The sequence below is a fragment of the Apium graveolens genome, chromosome 3, assembly GCF_009905375.1.
Source record: "Apium graveolens cultivar Ventura chromosome 3, ASM990537v1, whole genome shotgun sequence".
Taxonomy (NCBI): Eukaryota; Viridiplantae; Streptophyta; class Magnoliopsida; order Apiales; family Apiaceae; genus Apium; species Apium graveolens.
The window spans coordinates 3,543,977-3,556,214 of NC_133649.1; the positions used below are offsets into that span (position 1 = coordinate 3,543,977).

A 12,238-nucleotide genomic window follows, 5' to 3' on the forward strand; every position below is an offset into this window, starting at 1 on the left:
AAACTTTAGACATTCCCCGGTATGATATAATAATTTGTGCCTTATATAAGTAAATCTCGATAAATTAATACCTCAGTCATCGGAGAAAATTATTAATTAATCAAAAAATTAATTTATCGATAAATTAATAAATTATTAATTTATCAATATTTTAACTTATATTTTTGAACATATATATATCAAAAAAATTATTGATTATCGTGTGAAAATATATGCCTAAAATATTATTAATTATCATGACGAAAATAAATCAATGACAGAATTATTGGATGATAAATAAATAATTAGCAATGTTATGCAAATGAGAAAGAAGATGACTTATTTTAAAATAAATCTTAGAATAAACATATAATTTTGATATAAGATTAAATTATCAATTTATATATTTATGGGACCTATATTTTAATAAAAAGTTATTATCTAATTAATTTACCAAATTATTAATTTATATCAATAATTTCGATACAGGATTATAAAGTTATTAATTATGCGAGGTTACTAATTTATGAATTTTTAACTGTATATCTCATGTCATTGTATTTCGGAAAAAAATGATAAAAAATAATAATTTATCTTAAAAAATTAATCAAGATAATTATTAAAAAAAAATGACCAATTTTAGCACCTTATATCTGCGAACTTGCATTTCCTATAATCCGCAAACATGAATGTCAGTTCACTTGCAATTTGCAAACACTTGTCGTCTCCGTCTCGAATCGCCATTCGTTTCAACTCACACACTTCATCCTCGTACAACCACGCATGGTACACCACTTTCTATACGCACATATGTACTTTATCTGTTCTAATATTTAATTTTTTTTTCTCCCCACTTAATTTATGATTTTACTTGTATACAAACATATGTTTTTCATCTACTGTGAATTGTGATTCTGCAGCTCAATTAGTTGAATTTAGTTTAGTAATTTGCTTTATATATTATTATTGTTATTATTATCATATTGGCTGCTAATTTGGTAAACTCTTTTTGGTTTGTTTTCAATAGGGGGTATATGCTTTCAATGATAAGTCACTCTTTAAACAATCCATGCCATTGTTGCCGATTCATGATACTACTATTCTTAAAGTTCGACAGCTTTTACAGGTGATGCCACTTAATTTCATTCGTATTCGTTGAGTGGGATTGAATAATGGTGTTATTCTTTGCAGCCTTAATTCGTGTTATGATGATTTTGTTTTTGCCTATAATTGTGCTTTTGGCTGGGATGTGTTGGATATTGTTATCTGTATTCCGATATATTCATTTACAAATCTAATTTCGTATCATATTTCTACACAAACAGAAACTTAGGATTGTTAATTCATCATAGATTGTTGAACTCTTGGCATTTCACACTGAATTCTGGTCTACTAGTTAGGGGTCCATAGATCGCCTTTCCCATAAGACGCTTAGTTTCTTTTTGGTCTCTTTATCAGCACATATTGGCTTGTTCTTGCCTCTTCCTCTAGTACCACAATGATCACATAACTAAAAACATGTATTTCTTGTTATGCCACAACAAGGGGATTTTTTTAGAATTTTTTGTTTTTTTTCCAGCTACAAGACTTTCAATGCAGATCAAATATTTAAGAACCTGCAGTTAAATATTAATAGTGTAGTTATAGACCCAGATTATTCTATATATTTGAATCTCCTTGAGCTATTGAGGAAAGAAGCTAAATGTTTGTTACTTTCAAGCTGCAAGTTGCAACTTGTCTTCGGTTTCCCAGATATAATTTTTTTTGTTGCACGCTTTTCGCTTTTATGTGCTCATCCTATCTATATCTTTTTCGGAAGCAAGTTTGATTGTGGCACACACAGCAGATGCTGCGAGTACATAAAATATTATGGTGAGATTGCTTGTTATTACTTGCTATCACAGCTTGTAGTCCTTTATTTAATCACATATTGAATTTTTTCTTCAAATGATGGTTTGTACTCTGTGATTTATATCTATAATTGTTACATTTGTACTTATTATCTTAAAAACCTGATCCTTAGATCTTAGGAACCAGGATATATAGTACAAAGAGGTTAAATAAAATTCAGAAATTATGGGGACAATATGGACTGCCATTGGCTTTGAGGAAATGCGCTTTTTTTCTTGTCTGTTATTCCTATGAAGAACAATATTCAGTATCAATTTTTTTCAAAACTTAATTGAGTAAGTAGGTCCTGTTCTTGGGCAGTCACATTAAAGTTTTTCTAGCGCATGATTTATTGTGTATGTTCTTATATAAATACATTTTTCCCATGTGTCAGGAAGTACCTGCTTCACTTTTTACTTTGGCCGACGGCGGGCTTGGCGATTGGTTTGGAGGACTCCTATATTCAGCTGGGCAGCAGGCAAATGAAGCTGTTCAGTACCAGTTATCAGCTCTCAGTTTTACCAGGTCAAGTTCCTCGTTGTCTTTAAGTGTTCAATTGCTAATATACATTATAGTTACTGGAAGTTGCTCATGCGTGATTCATAAATTCTTGCAGTTTGACTGTCATATTTGGTGCAGGCCTCGTCACTAGCCTCTCCCCTTGTACATTAAGAGTACTACCCCTGACTTTAGGTTACATAGGTAAGAAATAGCTGATGCTACATTTGCACACAGATGGTTTCTTTGGTTGCTTTTTTCTCTTGCTTCCTGTTTATTGGCCATTCTTGAGTTACACAGGAGCCTTTGGTTCAGGGAAAAGCAAGGCTGAGGTATATTAATTACTGAACTAAAATTCTGAAATTCGTGAGTTTTTACTTGTAGAGAAAATTGTAGATAATTAAATCTTAAGAGCTTGGAATTGTTATGTTGATGATGTTAACCAAGGGTTTGTATGTCTCTGAATTCATTACTAGTTTATAAGCACTGAAATAAGCTGATCCCATCGGTTAATATATAAATAATGTAAGGGATATGTACCTTTGATGCATTATCTGTGGAATCCCACTGTGATAGAACAGGTCACTCTGTGCCTTAAGTTGGGCAGTTTAAACTGAAAGTGCATATTGGCATTCTGATTTGAAATATGCCTCAAGGTGGGTGGTTTAATTTAAAGATAGTGAAGCTTTTTGTGAAATTGAGCCGCTCCGATTGCTATAAGAAGTCTAGAGTTCAATTTTCACATTCCCCTCCCCCATACATCAAAATTGTAGATCGAAACATAATTCAATTACCTAAAAATATATAATTTGAGTCACGAGAGAAGCTTTATATGAAACCTTGGGGAAGGAATACTTGTTGCAATATTGAAAATTGTTTTGCATAGGTGTAGAGACTACTTTTTCAGTTAAAGCATTATTTTTGTTTGCCCAATGCATTTATTTTGATTCTTAGACCGTGGAATGTTGAATTTTGTCATTGTTTTCTTACTATAGTTTCCTCTTCTTAGATATCAACACGTTGATTTTTTTATTTTTTTGCTTAAAAGAGCACTGCTTAGTGAATTAAGCATATTCCACAATTTACCCGTAGACATTCATGAAAGCATTTCAAGTCATTGGAAGCTATTTTTACTACTACCTTTATATTACTGCCGAAACTTTGTACCTTTTATATTATGAATTCATTTTTAGATGGAACCCTAGATTTTACTTGGAGGTAGTTGGTTTCTGAACTTTTTAGAAACTGTGGTTGTAATGGATTGAAGGATGACTTGAGACAGCATAGAAGAAAAAAATGATCACATCATCCTGGTGTTATAGTAAGTGAAATTACATAGTTTGGTACCTTTTGACCTGTACATGGTTACAAATATTAAATATGTTAGAACTAGCAGGTCATTTGAAGAGTAAGTTTTTGTAGGACTTGTGTGGGTTTGGTTCATTTGAAAATAAATATCTAATCTTCTTGGTACTTGTGCATGTTAATCTTACATATATATTTTTTAAAAATATTGATTGTCGCTAATTCATTTTTTAACCAGCTCCAGTTGCCAGATAGTTGACCTATAATTTGTTTGTGTTGCTGTCTTTGAATTTATGCTAATGTCAAATTGCACGTATATGATATTATATGGTCAGAAAATTCAAGTAATCAATTTAAACAACACTCTGAGAAGGTAACACTGATTCCAAGTATATCCCTTAACAAGTATATTTATCATGGGATGGTTTTGATATGTTTTTCACCATTTACGTCTAAATTGATAGAAGTATTGACAAATTAAGAAAGTAGATTTTGTTATGTACTCCCATGCTCTAATTCTTTGCAATGAATAGTTTTTAGGAACTCGTGCTTTAATGTATTTAGATTATTTAGGGAATTAACCTTTTTGAGAAGCTATTTTTCATTACCTCATGGTACGACATATTCATTTGTTGGACATAATATTTAGTATTTAAATGCTTTATTGCACACAAGAAAGCCTGTTCATGCTTAAATAGTTTGTTTCATGGTAATCAGGTTGTTAAAGATTCTTTGGCATTTGCATTGGGTTTGGCAACTACCTTAGCCTTGCTTGGTATAGCAGCTTCATTTGCTGGGAAGGCATACGGGCAGGTAGGACAAGGACTACCATTGGAAGCTTCTAGTCTGGCTGTCGTTATGGGTTTAAATCTTCTAAAGGTAATTGCTTCGTAATCTAGGAGTATGCCTGCTTCTAAAAGGTCCTTTGCATCACTTATTGAAGTGTCCAATTTGGTGTTTGGGATTGAACGGTGCTTTAAAGTGGTAATATAAGTCTTGCTTCTGATTAAATATCAAGTTCTGTTGAATCTTCTCTGAACCATCAAATTAGAAAGATGAATATGTTCCCACTCTCTCCAAGTGCTAGTATATGTTAATTAACCAACTATTTTTCTCTTCCCTTTCTCATAATTTTATATCTTATAGTTGCCAGCGTATAGAGGTCCTTTAAACTTGTTAATGTTATACAGAAAAGGAAATTTAACTGTTTTTTCTCCACTTTCTTATAATTTTGAATCTCACAATTGTTAATTGACATATATGTTAGAGAAAAAATTTAGCCCGTTAGGGTTGTGTCTCAAAATATTTATACAATATATAATACATACAAAACATATACAAAACATATGCTCAACTGAGGTTCAGAAAGAATTACGTAATCATCATGGAGGAAAATATTGAAAACCAGTTTCTCTTTAGCGATTATGGTTTTGGCATTCTTTCAAGAAAATCAATGGACGACCTTACGAAATTTCTCGATTCAGGTATATATCTGTTACAAAATAATTATATTAATTGAAAGATCTGTTTATATACATACATTTGCATATTAATCTTAAGAATTGTTTGAGTTCAATCGTATATGAGAAACACAAAATATATATCATTGAATCAGTTCTTGAGCATTATCGTAATACAAAACACATAGTTGTCTTATACTAAAGTGTGTGTGTGTGTGTGTATAGTTTGATTTTATGACTTATAATTATTTTTTTTGATACTGCACCTTCACTTAGCTTTATAGTGACTCAACTGTTGATTAAGCATCCAATTTAAGCGAGAAAGTGAATTAATCCACATAACCAAAAAGGGAAGGCAAAAATATTATAGCAAACTACAATTACACCATACAATTTTATGCTAGAGTTCCAGAACTTCTTAAACTCATTGTCTCAGCCCTACGGTTCCCGGGGCGGACCCTAGGGTGGGCTGAGGTTGGTTCCAGCCTTTGTGGAAATATTTTGTGGCCCATTACACATATAAGTTCTATTGATAAGCAGCCCTGGTCAAAAAATCTCAGGCTATACATATTAGTTGTCCTCTGTTCTATGACTTGTGAAGTCCTTAGTTCTATGACTTGCGAAATTTTATAGGGATGCATGTCTTAATATCTATATTTCTTGGTTATATTTCATGTATGTATTGAATTTTACCCTATTTGTTTCTTATTTAACGCACATATAGTGTTTGATAATATGCTTCTCGTTAATTTTGGCATTTTTACTAATTTGCCTGGATTGGAGTTTTTTCCCCCTTCTTTGTTTGTCCTTGAAAAAACTAATAAGCCCTGCTCCTGTTTCATTAAAAATTTATATCTTTATTGCATATCTTATATTCTAATTCAAATAAAAAAATTGTAGTTGTGCAGCTTATATTCTTGCTCTCTTTTCATTTTTTTCTAATTACCTTCTTCATTCTTTTAAATTGCCGGAAAAATATTAACATCTTTTCGAGAAAAAAAAACAAAATTAGGCCAGCTTACTCTCCATTTATTTCATTTTTTTGTGTTTGTTATTAGGATTTTTTTTAAACCCCAACCCATGTTTAGTTAAAATAAAATTCTGGGTCCGCTCTCCACCATCACTGTAATGCTTTTGTTATCCTGCAATGCCTTTTCCTGATTGTTCACGATCCTATCATTTGCTTTCACAAAGACGCTACTGAACATTTTTCACGAGTACATAAGTTGTCAAATTTTGGGGTGCATGTCATTTTTCATATGTATGCGTATCACAAAAAGGAGCTTGGATTCTGGTATCTCAAATGCTCGCTTACGTTGAATGACTCGGCTCCCCCTTCTCTTCATTTGGACGAGGTCCACTTCCTTGTCTCTGAACTCTTTGACGAACTGTTCGGGTTTCTTAATAATGAAATTATCATGTTTCGATCTCTTAGCCCTTTCCTCCAGCTGTTGTTTCCTTCTAGCCCAGTCCTCATTAGTCCTCCTCTTCTTTAATATAACTTCATTTTGATATTCGAGAGGCTTCGTTTTTTCGGCCATTATACACTCAGCTTCCTAACTGTATTGATTGGCCGTAAAATGCGTTGTCGGAGAGGAGGAGAATGTTACAAAATCTCGGCCCCCGAGCTTTTAAGTAAGAGTTTTAAAATTGTTTGATTTGATTGGATTTAGATAATTAATAGCATATCTTTGACCGTGTCATCTTTAATCTTTAATCCCACAAGCGTGTTTTATCTTATAAACAGTAAAAAAGATGTAGGTAAAACTGAAATGCGGAAAAAGATAAAGATGAAACGTGACATACGTGCATATTGCAAATAATTAGTTTGAGATAAGATAGAAAAAATTAAAAGAACGAATTCTCTATTTCTTCCAAGTGCAATAAACATGATTTTTTTTTGCCAAAGCAATAAACATGATTATTATAATAATAAAATACGAAAAGAAACTACAAATATACGAGCTTGGTTGTCTCAAATTACAGAAACCACTCCCCCCTTCTCCTCTTGTACGCTCATTTTCATTTGTATAATTTGAAACATATACGTATACATATATATACAGTGGATGAGGATTGTCAGTTTGGCGAGTTCATGGCGGAAAGTAAAATAGCAAAAGTAAGTGAGAAAAATGAAGGAGGTGGTGGCGTGACCGTTAGTAATGGAACGGTTAACAACTCTGCCGGAGGTAGTGTTGGTGATGCAGGTGGTGGTGCAGGTGGTGCTGCTGATGGTGTTATTCCAGTAGATAATGAATACTACAACTATGTCTTGGGTCGCACGATAGCTGCTCTTAATTATGATTCGGGTATAAGTTTGAATTGGCCCCCCGAAGAGGATTGCCTTATGCAAAACTTGCTTGTTAAGTATGTCATCCTCTCCCCCCCCCCTTCTCTTTATATATTTGTACGTATAATTTAAGTTTTTTGTTTCACCTAATAATCTGTGCTTCATTGTTTTATTTCTTCAGTTCTAGTCAGGATGAAATGTATTGATGCTTAATTTGTAATCTGATTTTTCAGATATGCTTCAGAATCCAGTGTCACTAAATATGCAAAAGTTGCACAACAGTTAAATGATAAGAGAGCTCGTGATGTTTCACTTCGTATAACATGGTTAAAGGAAAATGTAAGTGTCAAATCTTCTTTGAATTCTTTTATCATCTCACATGTAGTAAATTTATTTTAATTACCATTATCTTAAGTTATCAATCAGTATTTAGTTTTAATTCAACCAAGTTTATACTATTATGATACACATGTACAATCATATAAGTGACAAGGCCAATACCAGTTCAATGCCACATAGTTAAGGCAAGTAACCCGGACCCATGTTGGAAACTTGTGGTTTAGTTTGGCGTCGTATGCATATATACATACTACTTCATTCTATTTCCAAGTATTTCAACAGTTAGTAGCATTTTTGGGCAGCCTGTGGAGCGGAGAGACCCAACTTTTAGCATTTCGGACATTGCATTGACCATTCTTTATTTTTATGTGTTTATCCTCCTTCTTACAAGTTTTTCGGTTGGTCTATGCTTTAGTACTTTGACTGTAATTTTAAGTTATAAGTTGTTCACCGAAAATCATCTTTTACATACCACAATAAGTGTAATAGAGAGACACAGTATTGGCTCAATAATATGTTATGATTTGTGATCTGAGGTGTGATAAGCAATTAAACTTGACATGAATGGTGTCAGTTTAATTTATGTTTTATTAGTATAGTAAAAACTATAAATTTTTATTTCAGAAAAAGGAGAACAGAAAGCGGAGGAAAGATGATGATTATTTTTCAAGGAAGATCAAAGAGAAAAAGGTACATTCTGTTGATATGGCAATTCAACTGTAATTTCTTGATAAAAATATAGTTTTGCTGGTTAATGACATATTTTATTTATTGCTTCGGACCTGTTAACAATGGTTGACAAATGACAATGCTTGGCAAGATATCCTTCAACTTTTAGAAAAACATTACTTCGGGAACTATAATTCGCACATTGTGATCTCTTGATCCCAAAAGAACAAGTGAAGTTCAGTAGTTTCACTCACTCCATCTCTTTTTGTATGCACGTGCATGGACACACATAATGCCATTGTCAAGGTCAACTTGAAAGGCTGTTGTCTAGTTATTTACCACCTTCTCGTAGGACTTGAGAAGTATCTCATTTGTGACCTGGTTGAGATGATACGGCGGAAATGTAGTTGAATCGTCTTTCTTAAATTGACATGTTAATAATTATATTTTGTTCTCTCCAGGAAAAGGTTAATGTTGTGGATGCTTCAGCTAAAGCATCATCTCATCTTACCAACCAATCCAGTGGCCTTCTGTATGCTCAGACAACAGTCTATACAGACAGTGATGTCATCTTGTATGAAGGTTTGAACACCCTTTCTAGGATTTTGACATGTTGAAGTCACCATTTAGTGCAAATCTTCATAGTTAAGACATCCATAAGGAAGCAGCTTCTTGTTAGTATTAAGAGTACATGAAATAATTTTTTTTTTGGAAAGTCCCATCAAATTCCCATGGATATGATATTCCTGATTCTACATGTCTATTACTATGATTTTCCAGATTATCTTTGTTCAGTATTGGTCGGTAATTTTCCAAGATGACCATCATATATAATTCTTCATCGTTACTCTAACGATAACGATTTTAGGATATGGGTTCACCGTCATAGGCGAGCCTATGATTTACTGGTTTAGTCTTCCATTTATACAGCCCTGCTTTATCTCGGTTTGATAAACTTACTTTTAAATAAATCTACCCACTCCACCATTGTATGTACTACATATTAAAGTCTGATTAATATTAACATACATTCACATTGTAAATTAGTATCCCTTTAAGATGGTAGTTGTATGTTCTTGCTCCAAGAGGTTGAGTCAGCAGCCTGTTATAAATGTCCGTGTCATTATTTTCTACACGTTGTAATGTAGTCACATATTGGTTTTGTTCTTTATTACAGCCACTGATGGTGCAAATGCTCAACTTCTTAAACGAAATGCTCAACTTCTTAAACAAAATGCTCACGCTATGGATCAAATTTCTGCAAACTTTAGAGCATTCAAGGTTAATTTGTCTTACCATTTGGTATTAGACATACGTCTCTTTTACCTTCATTTTGTATTAAAATATGTAATATGTATTGGTTAATGGTTGGCCTATCTTTAATAACATTGATAACTAAATTTATAATTCGTTCTGTGCTTATGCACATGTGGAGCTCTTTCTTAAACATGGATCTCTACTTAGATACAACCATAATAGTGCATGCGAACATTTGTTATATCTGCATCTTTTATCCTCTTTAATTTTTAACTGTTACTTTGTGATATTCTAAATTGATCTTGGATATTTGGTCCTAAAATATTTCAGTGAATAGGGTAATTAGTTAGACCTTTCTGCTACACAAAAGAATTATATTGAATGTCTGATATTAAAAAAATCATTGTGTGGATCAGTTAAGTAACCACACATAATCCTCCAGGTGATGATAGAGATCAGTTTTTATATATGAAAGTTGTTCTTAGTTCATACTATTGGAGGACTTGTGCGAACCCCGTTACCTATATACATTTTGCTCTTTTTAAAAAAAAAATCAACCTTGCATCATTACTTATTCTTGGACATGGACTTGCGTTGACATTTTCCTAATTTCTCTCTTTTTTTTGCAGATCCATGATAACATAAATCTCTTTTGCCAAGCTCGAAACAACATTAAAACAGTCCTTAATGAGTATGTTTATAACTCTTATATATGTTTTTTTCACTCCTCAAGAAGTAATCTCCTTATCTAACATTCTATTCAGCCTTGTATGGTTTTCTTGATGAACAACCATACAAGTTTCTTCCTTTTAATATATTGGGTTAGATTCTATCAGCTATTCTAGTCAACCCTATATGAATTGAATTCAGCTGGTATACTTGATGCTAACCAACAAGTAGAAGCACACAATAGTCGGTAGAACTGAAGTGACCAGTAGGCCCTAGCCAGTACATCTATCTAAAAATAATACTGAATTTTTGAATTCTTGTTAGCGCGCTTTTAGTATTATATGAATTACAAACCTAGTGGATGACCATAATACCAATTAATAGATAATCTATTAAATTTAGGTTGTAACGAACATTGGTGAGAATTAGTGAGACTATCCACTGTCTTGATCCCCTTGTGTCCATGAATTGTTTGGGCCATAATCATAATAGTAGATATCGAGGTTGTAGTATTCACAGGTCATCAGTTGTGTGCTTATAATACTGAGGATCATGTCTCTTTCACTGTCCAGCGCTCGACTCCTCCTATAAGGGGCACAAATCATGACATCTATTAAATCAAAATTTGATATGGATGTCAAAGTGAATTTTATATTTAGTCTTGAAATCGTTGGTTTAGTAATTGTGAGGATGTTGACTAGTGAATAAACTAGTTTCCGACTGAGAGAAATTATTTGTATTATGCAGCCAAAATCAGCTTGAGTTTATGAAGCGGATGCCACCCTTCCCGGAAAAGCTTAATGAAGATCTTCTCAATAACCTTCTTCCTTCAGCATCCTTTTGTTGGAAATTTTGAGTTAAGCGCCCCCCTGGAGATACTATAGAAAGAATTTTGTCTTTCAGTTTGAAATAGATTATTTACTACTTTTTTTCCCTCATAATTACAGCTACTTTGGGTTTATTTTGGTCAATATAAAATAGTACTTTGCAATATGTGAATGCCCGGTAAATAATTTTAGGATTACTACTTGTTCAGTTGTTCCTTGTTCTGTCCTTTTTCTTTTTTTTTTTCTTTTTTTTTTCGTCTCTTCGACTCTTTTAAACAAGAGTCCACGACTACTAAGAATTGGGAAAAAAGAAAAAAAATGGTTTAACTAGAGGTTCATAATCATAATCGGATACAACTAGAGGTTCATAATCATAATCGGATACAAACTGAACTCGATTAGTTAAGCAACTCGAGATGACTATGTGTTCAATTCAACAAGAACTCAGGTCAAACTCGAAAATTTCAGAGTCGAGTTTATAACGATACAAAATCCTATTTTTTAATGAGCAAGTTATCATATTAGATTCTGATCTTAGACCAATTAGTCTAATCTAATATTAAATCCTAATCTTTATCTAATTTTAATACTTTTTGTTTTATTATTCTATTATCAATCTAATTTTAAAAAAATATAGGATATTACACATATGTATCTGTCAAATGCCATCTACAGTTAAGTCTCGATAAAATAATAATCGATAATGTAATAATCTCGCTAAAATAATATATTTTTTTCCGGTTCCAACATAATGGATACAGTGTATTTTTATTCCCGGTAAAATAAATTTTTACTCCCAGTAAAGTAATAAACTTGCTAAAATAACATTTTTTCTTGGTCTCGACCCTCTTTTTCAGGCAGCCTGAATATATTTATTTAAAAGCTTAATAATTTGTTTTAGAAATCGAGAGAGAAAAAACACACTTTCTCGCTTTTTAAGAATATGATCCTTTAAAATCAAGACTTGCATCTTACATCGTTATCAAACATTTTTATTAATGTAATTTAATGATGGAATTTAATTTAATTTGTCGTACTAGTTTGTATATTATATT

General features: G+C 32.5%; 2 protein-coding genes across 5 annotated transcripts; both read left to right on the plus strand.

Moving 5' to 3' along the window:
* The first annotated feature begins 668 nt into the window (after positions 1–668).
* LOC141713749 (cytochrome c-type biogenesis ccda-like chloroplastic protein 2) lies at positions 669–4,566 on the plus strand. The gene is made up of 7 exons (XM_074517323.1): positions 669–765; positions 900–922; positions 1,007–1,105; positions 2,264–2,394; positions 2,486–2,571; positions 2,668–2,699; positions 4,390–4,566. Exons 1-7 carry the CDS (start codon positions 669–671, stop codon positions 4,564–4,566), a joined length of 645 nt encoding a protein of 214 aa, XP_074373424.1.
* On the plus strand, positions 2,332–11,349 carry LOC141711486 (uncharacterized). Of its 4 annotated transcripts, none has more exons than XM_074513946.1 (10): positions 2,332–2,394; positions 2,486–3,688; positions 4,390–4,551; positions 7,199–7,499; positions 7,656–7,761; positions 8,386–8,451; positions 8,892–9,012; positions 9,608–9,711; positions 10,317–10,378; positions 11,104–11,349. In XM_074513946.1, the coding sequence occupies exons 4-10, from the start codon at positions 7,228–7,230 to the stop codon at positions 11,210–11,212; spliced, it is 840 nt and encodes a 279-aa protein (XP_074370047.1). In that variant the 5' UTR covers positions 2,332–2,394; positions 2,486–3,688; positions 4,390–4,551; positions 7,199–7,227; the 3' UTR covers positions 11,213–11,349. The 4 variants fall into 4 exon arrangements, with proteins under 4 accessions (XP_074370047.1, XP_074370046.1, XP_074370048.1 ...); XM_074513947.1 differs by having other exon boundaries at positions 2,344–2,394; positions 2,486–2,571; XM_074513945.1 differs by having other exon boundaries at positions 2,486–4,551.
* The last annotated feature ends 889 nt before the right edge of the window (positions 11,350–12,238 follow it).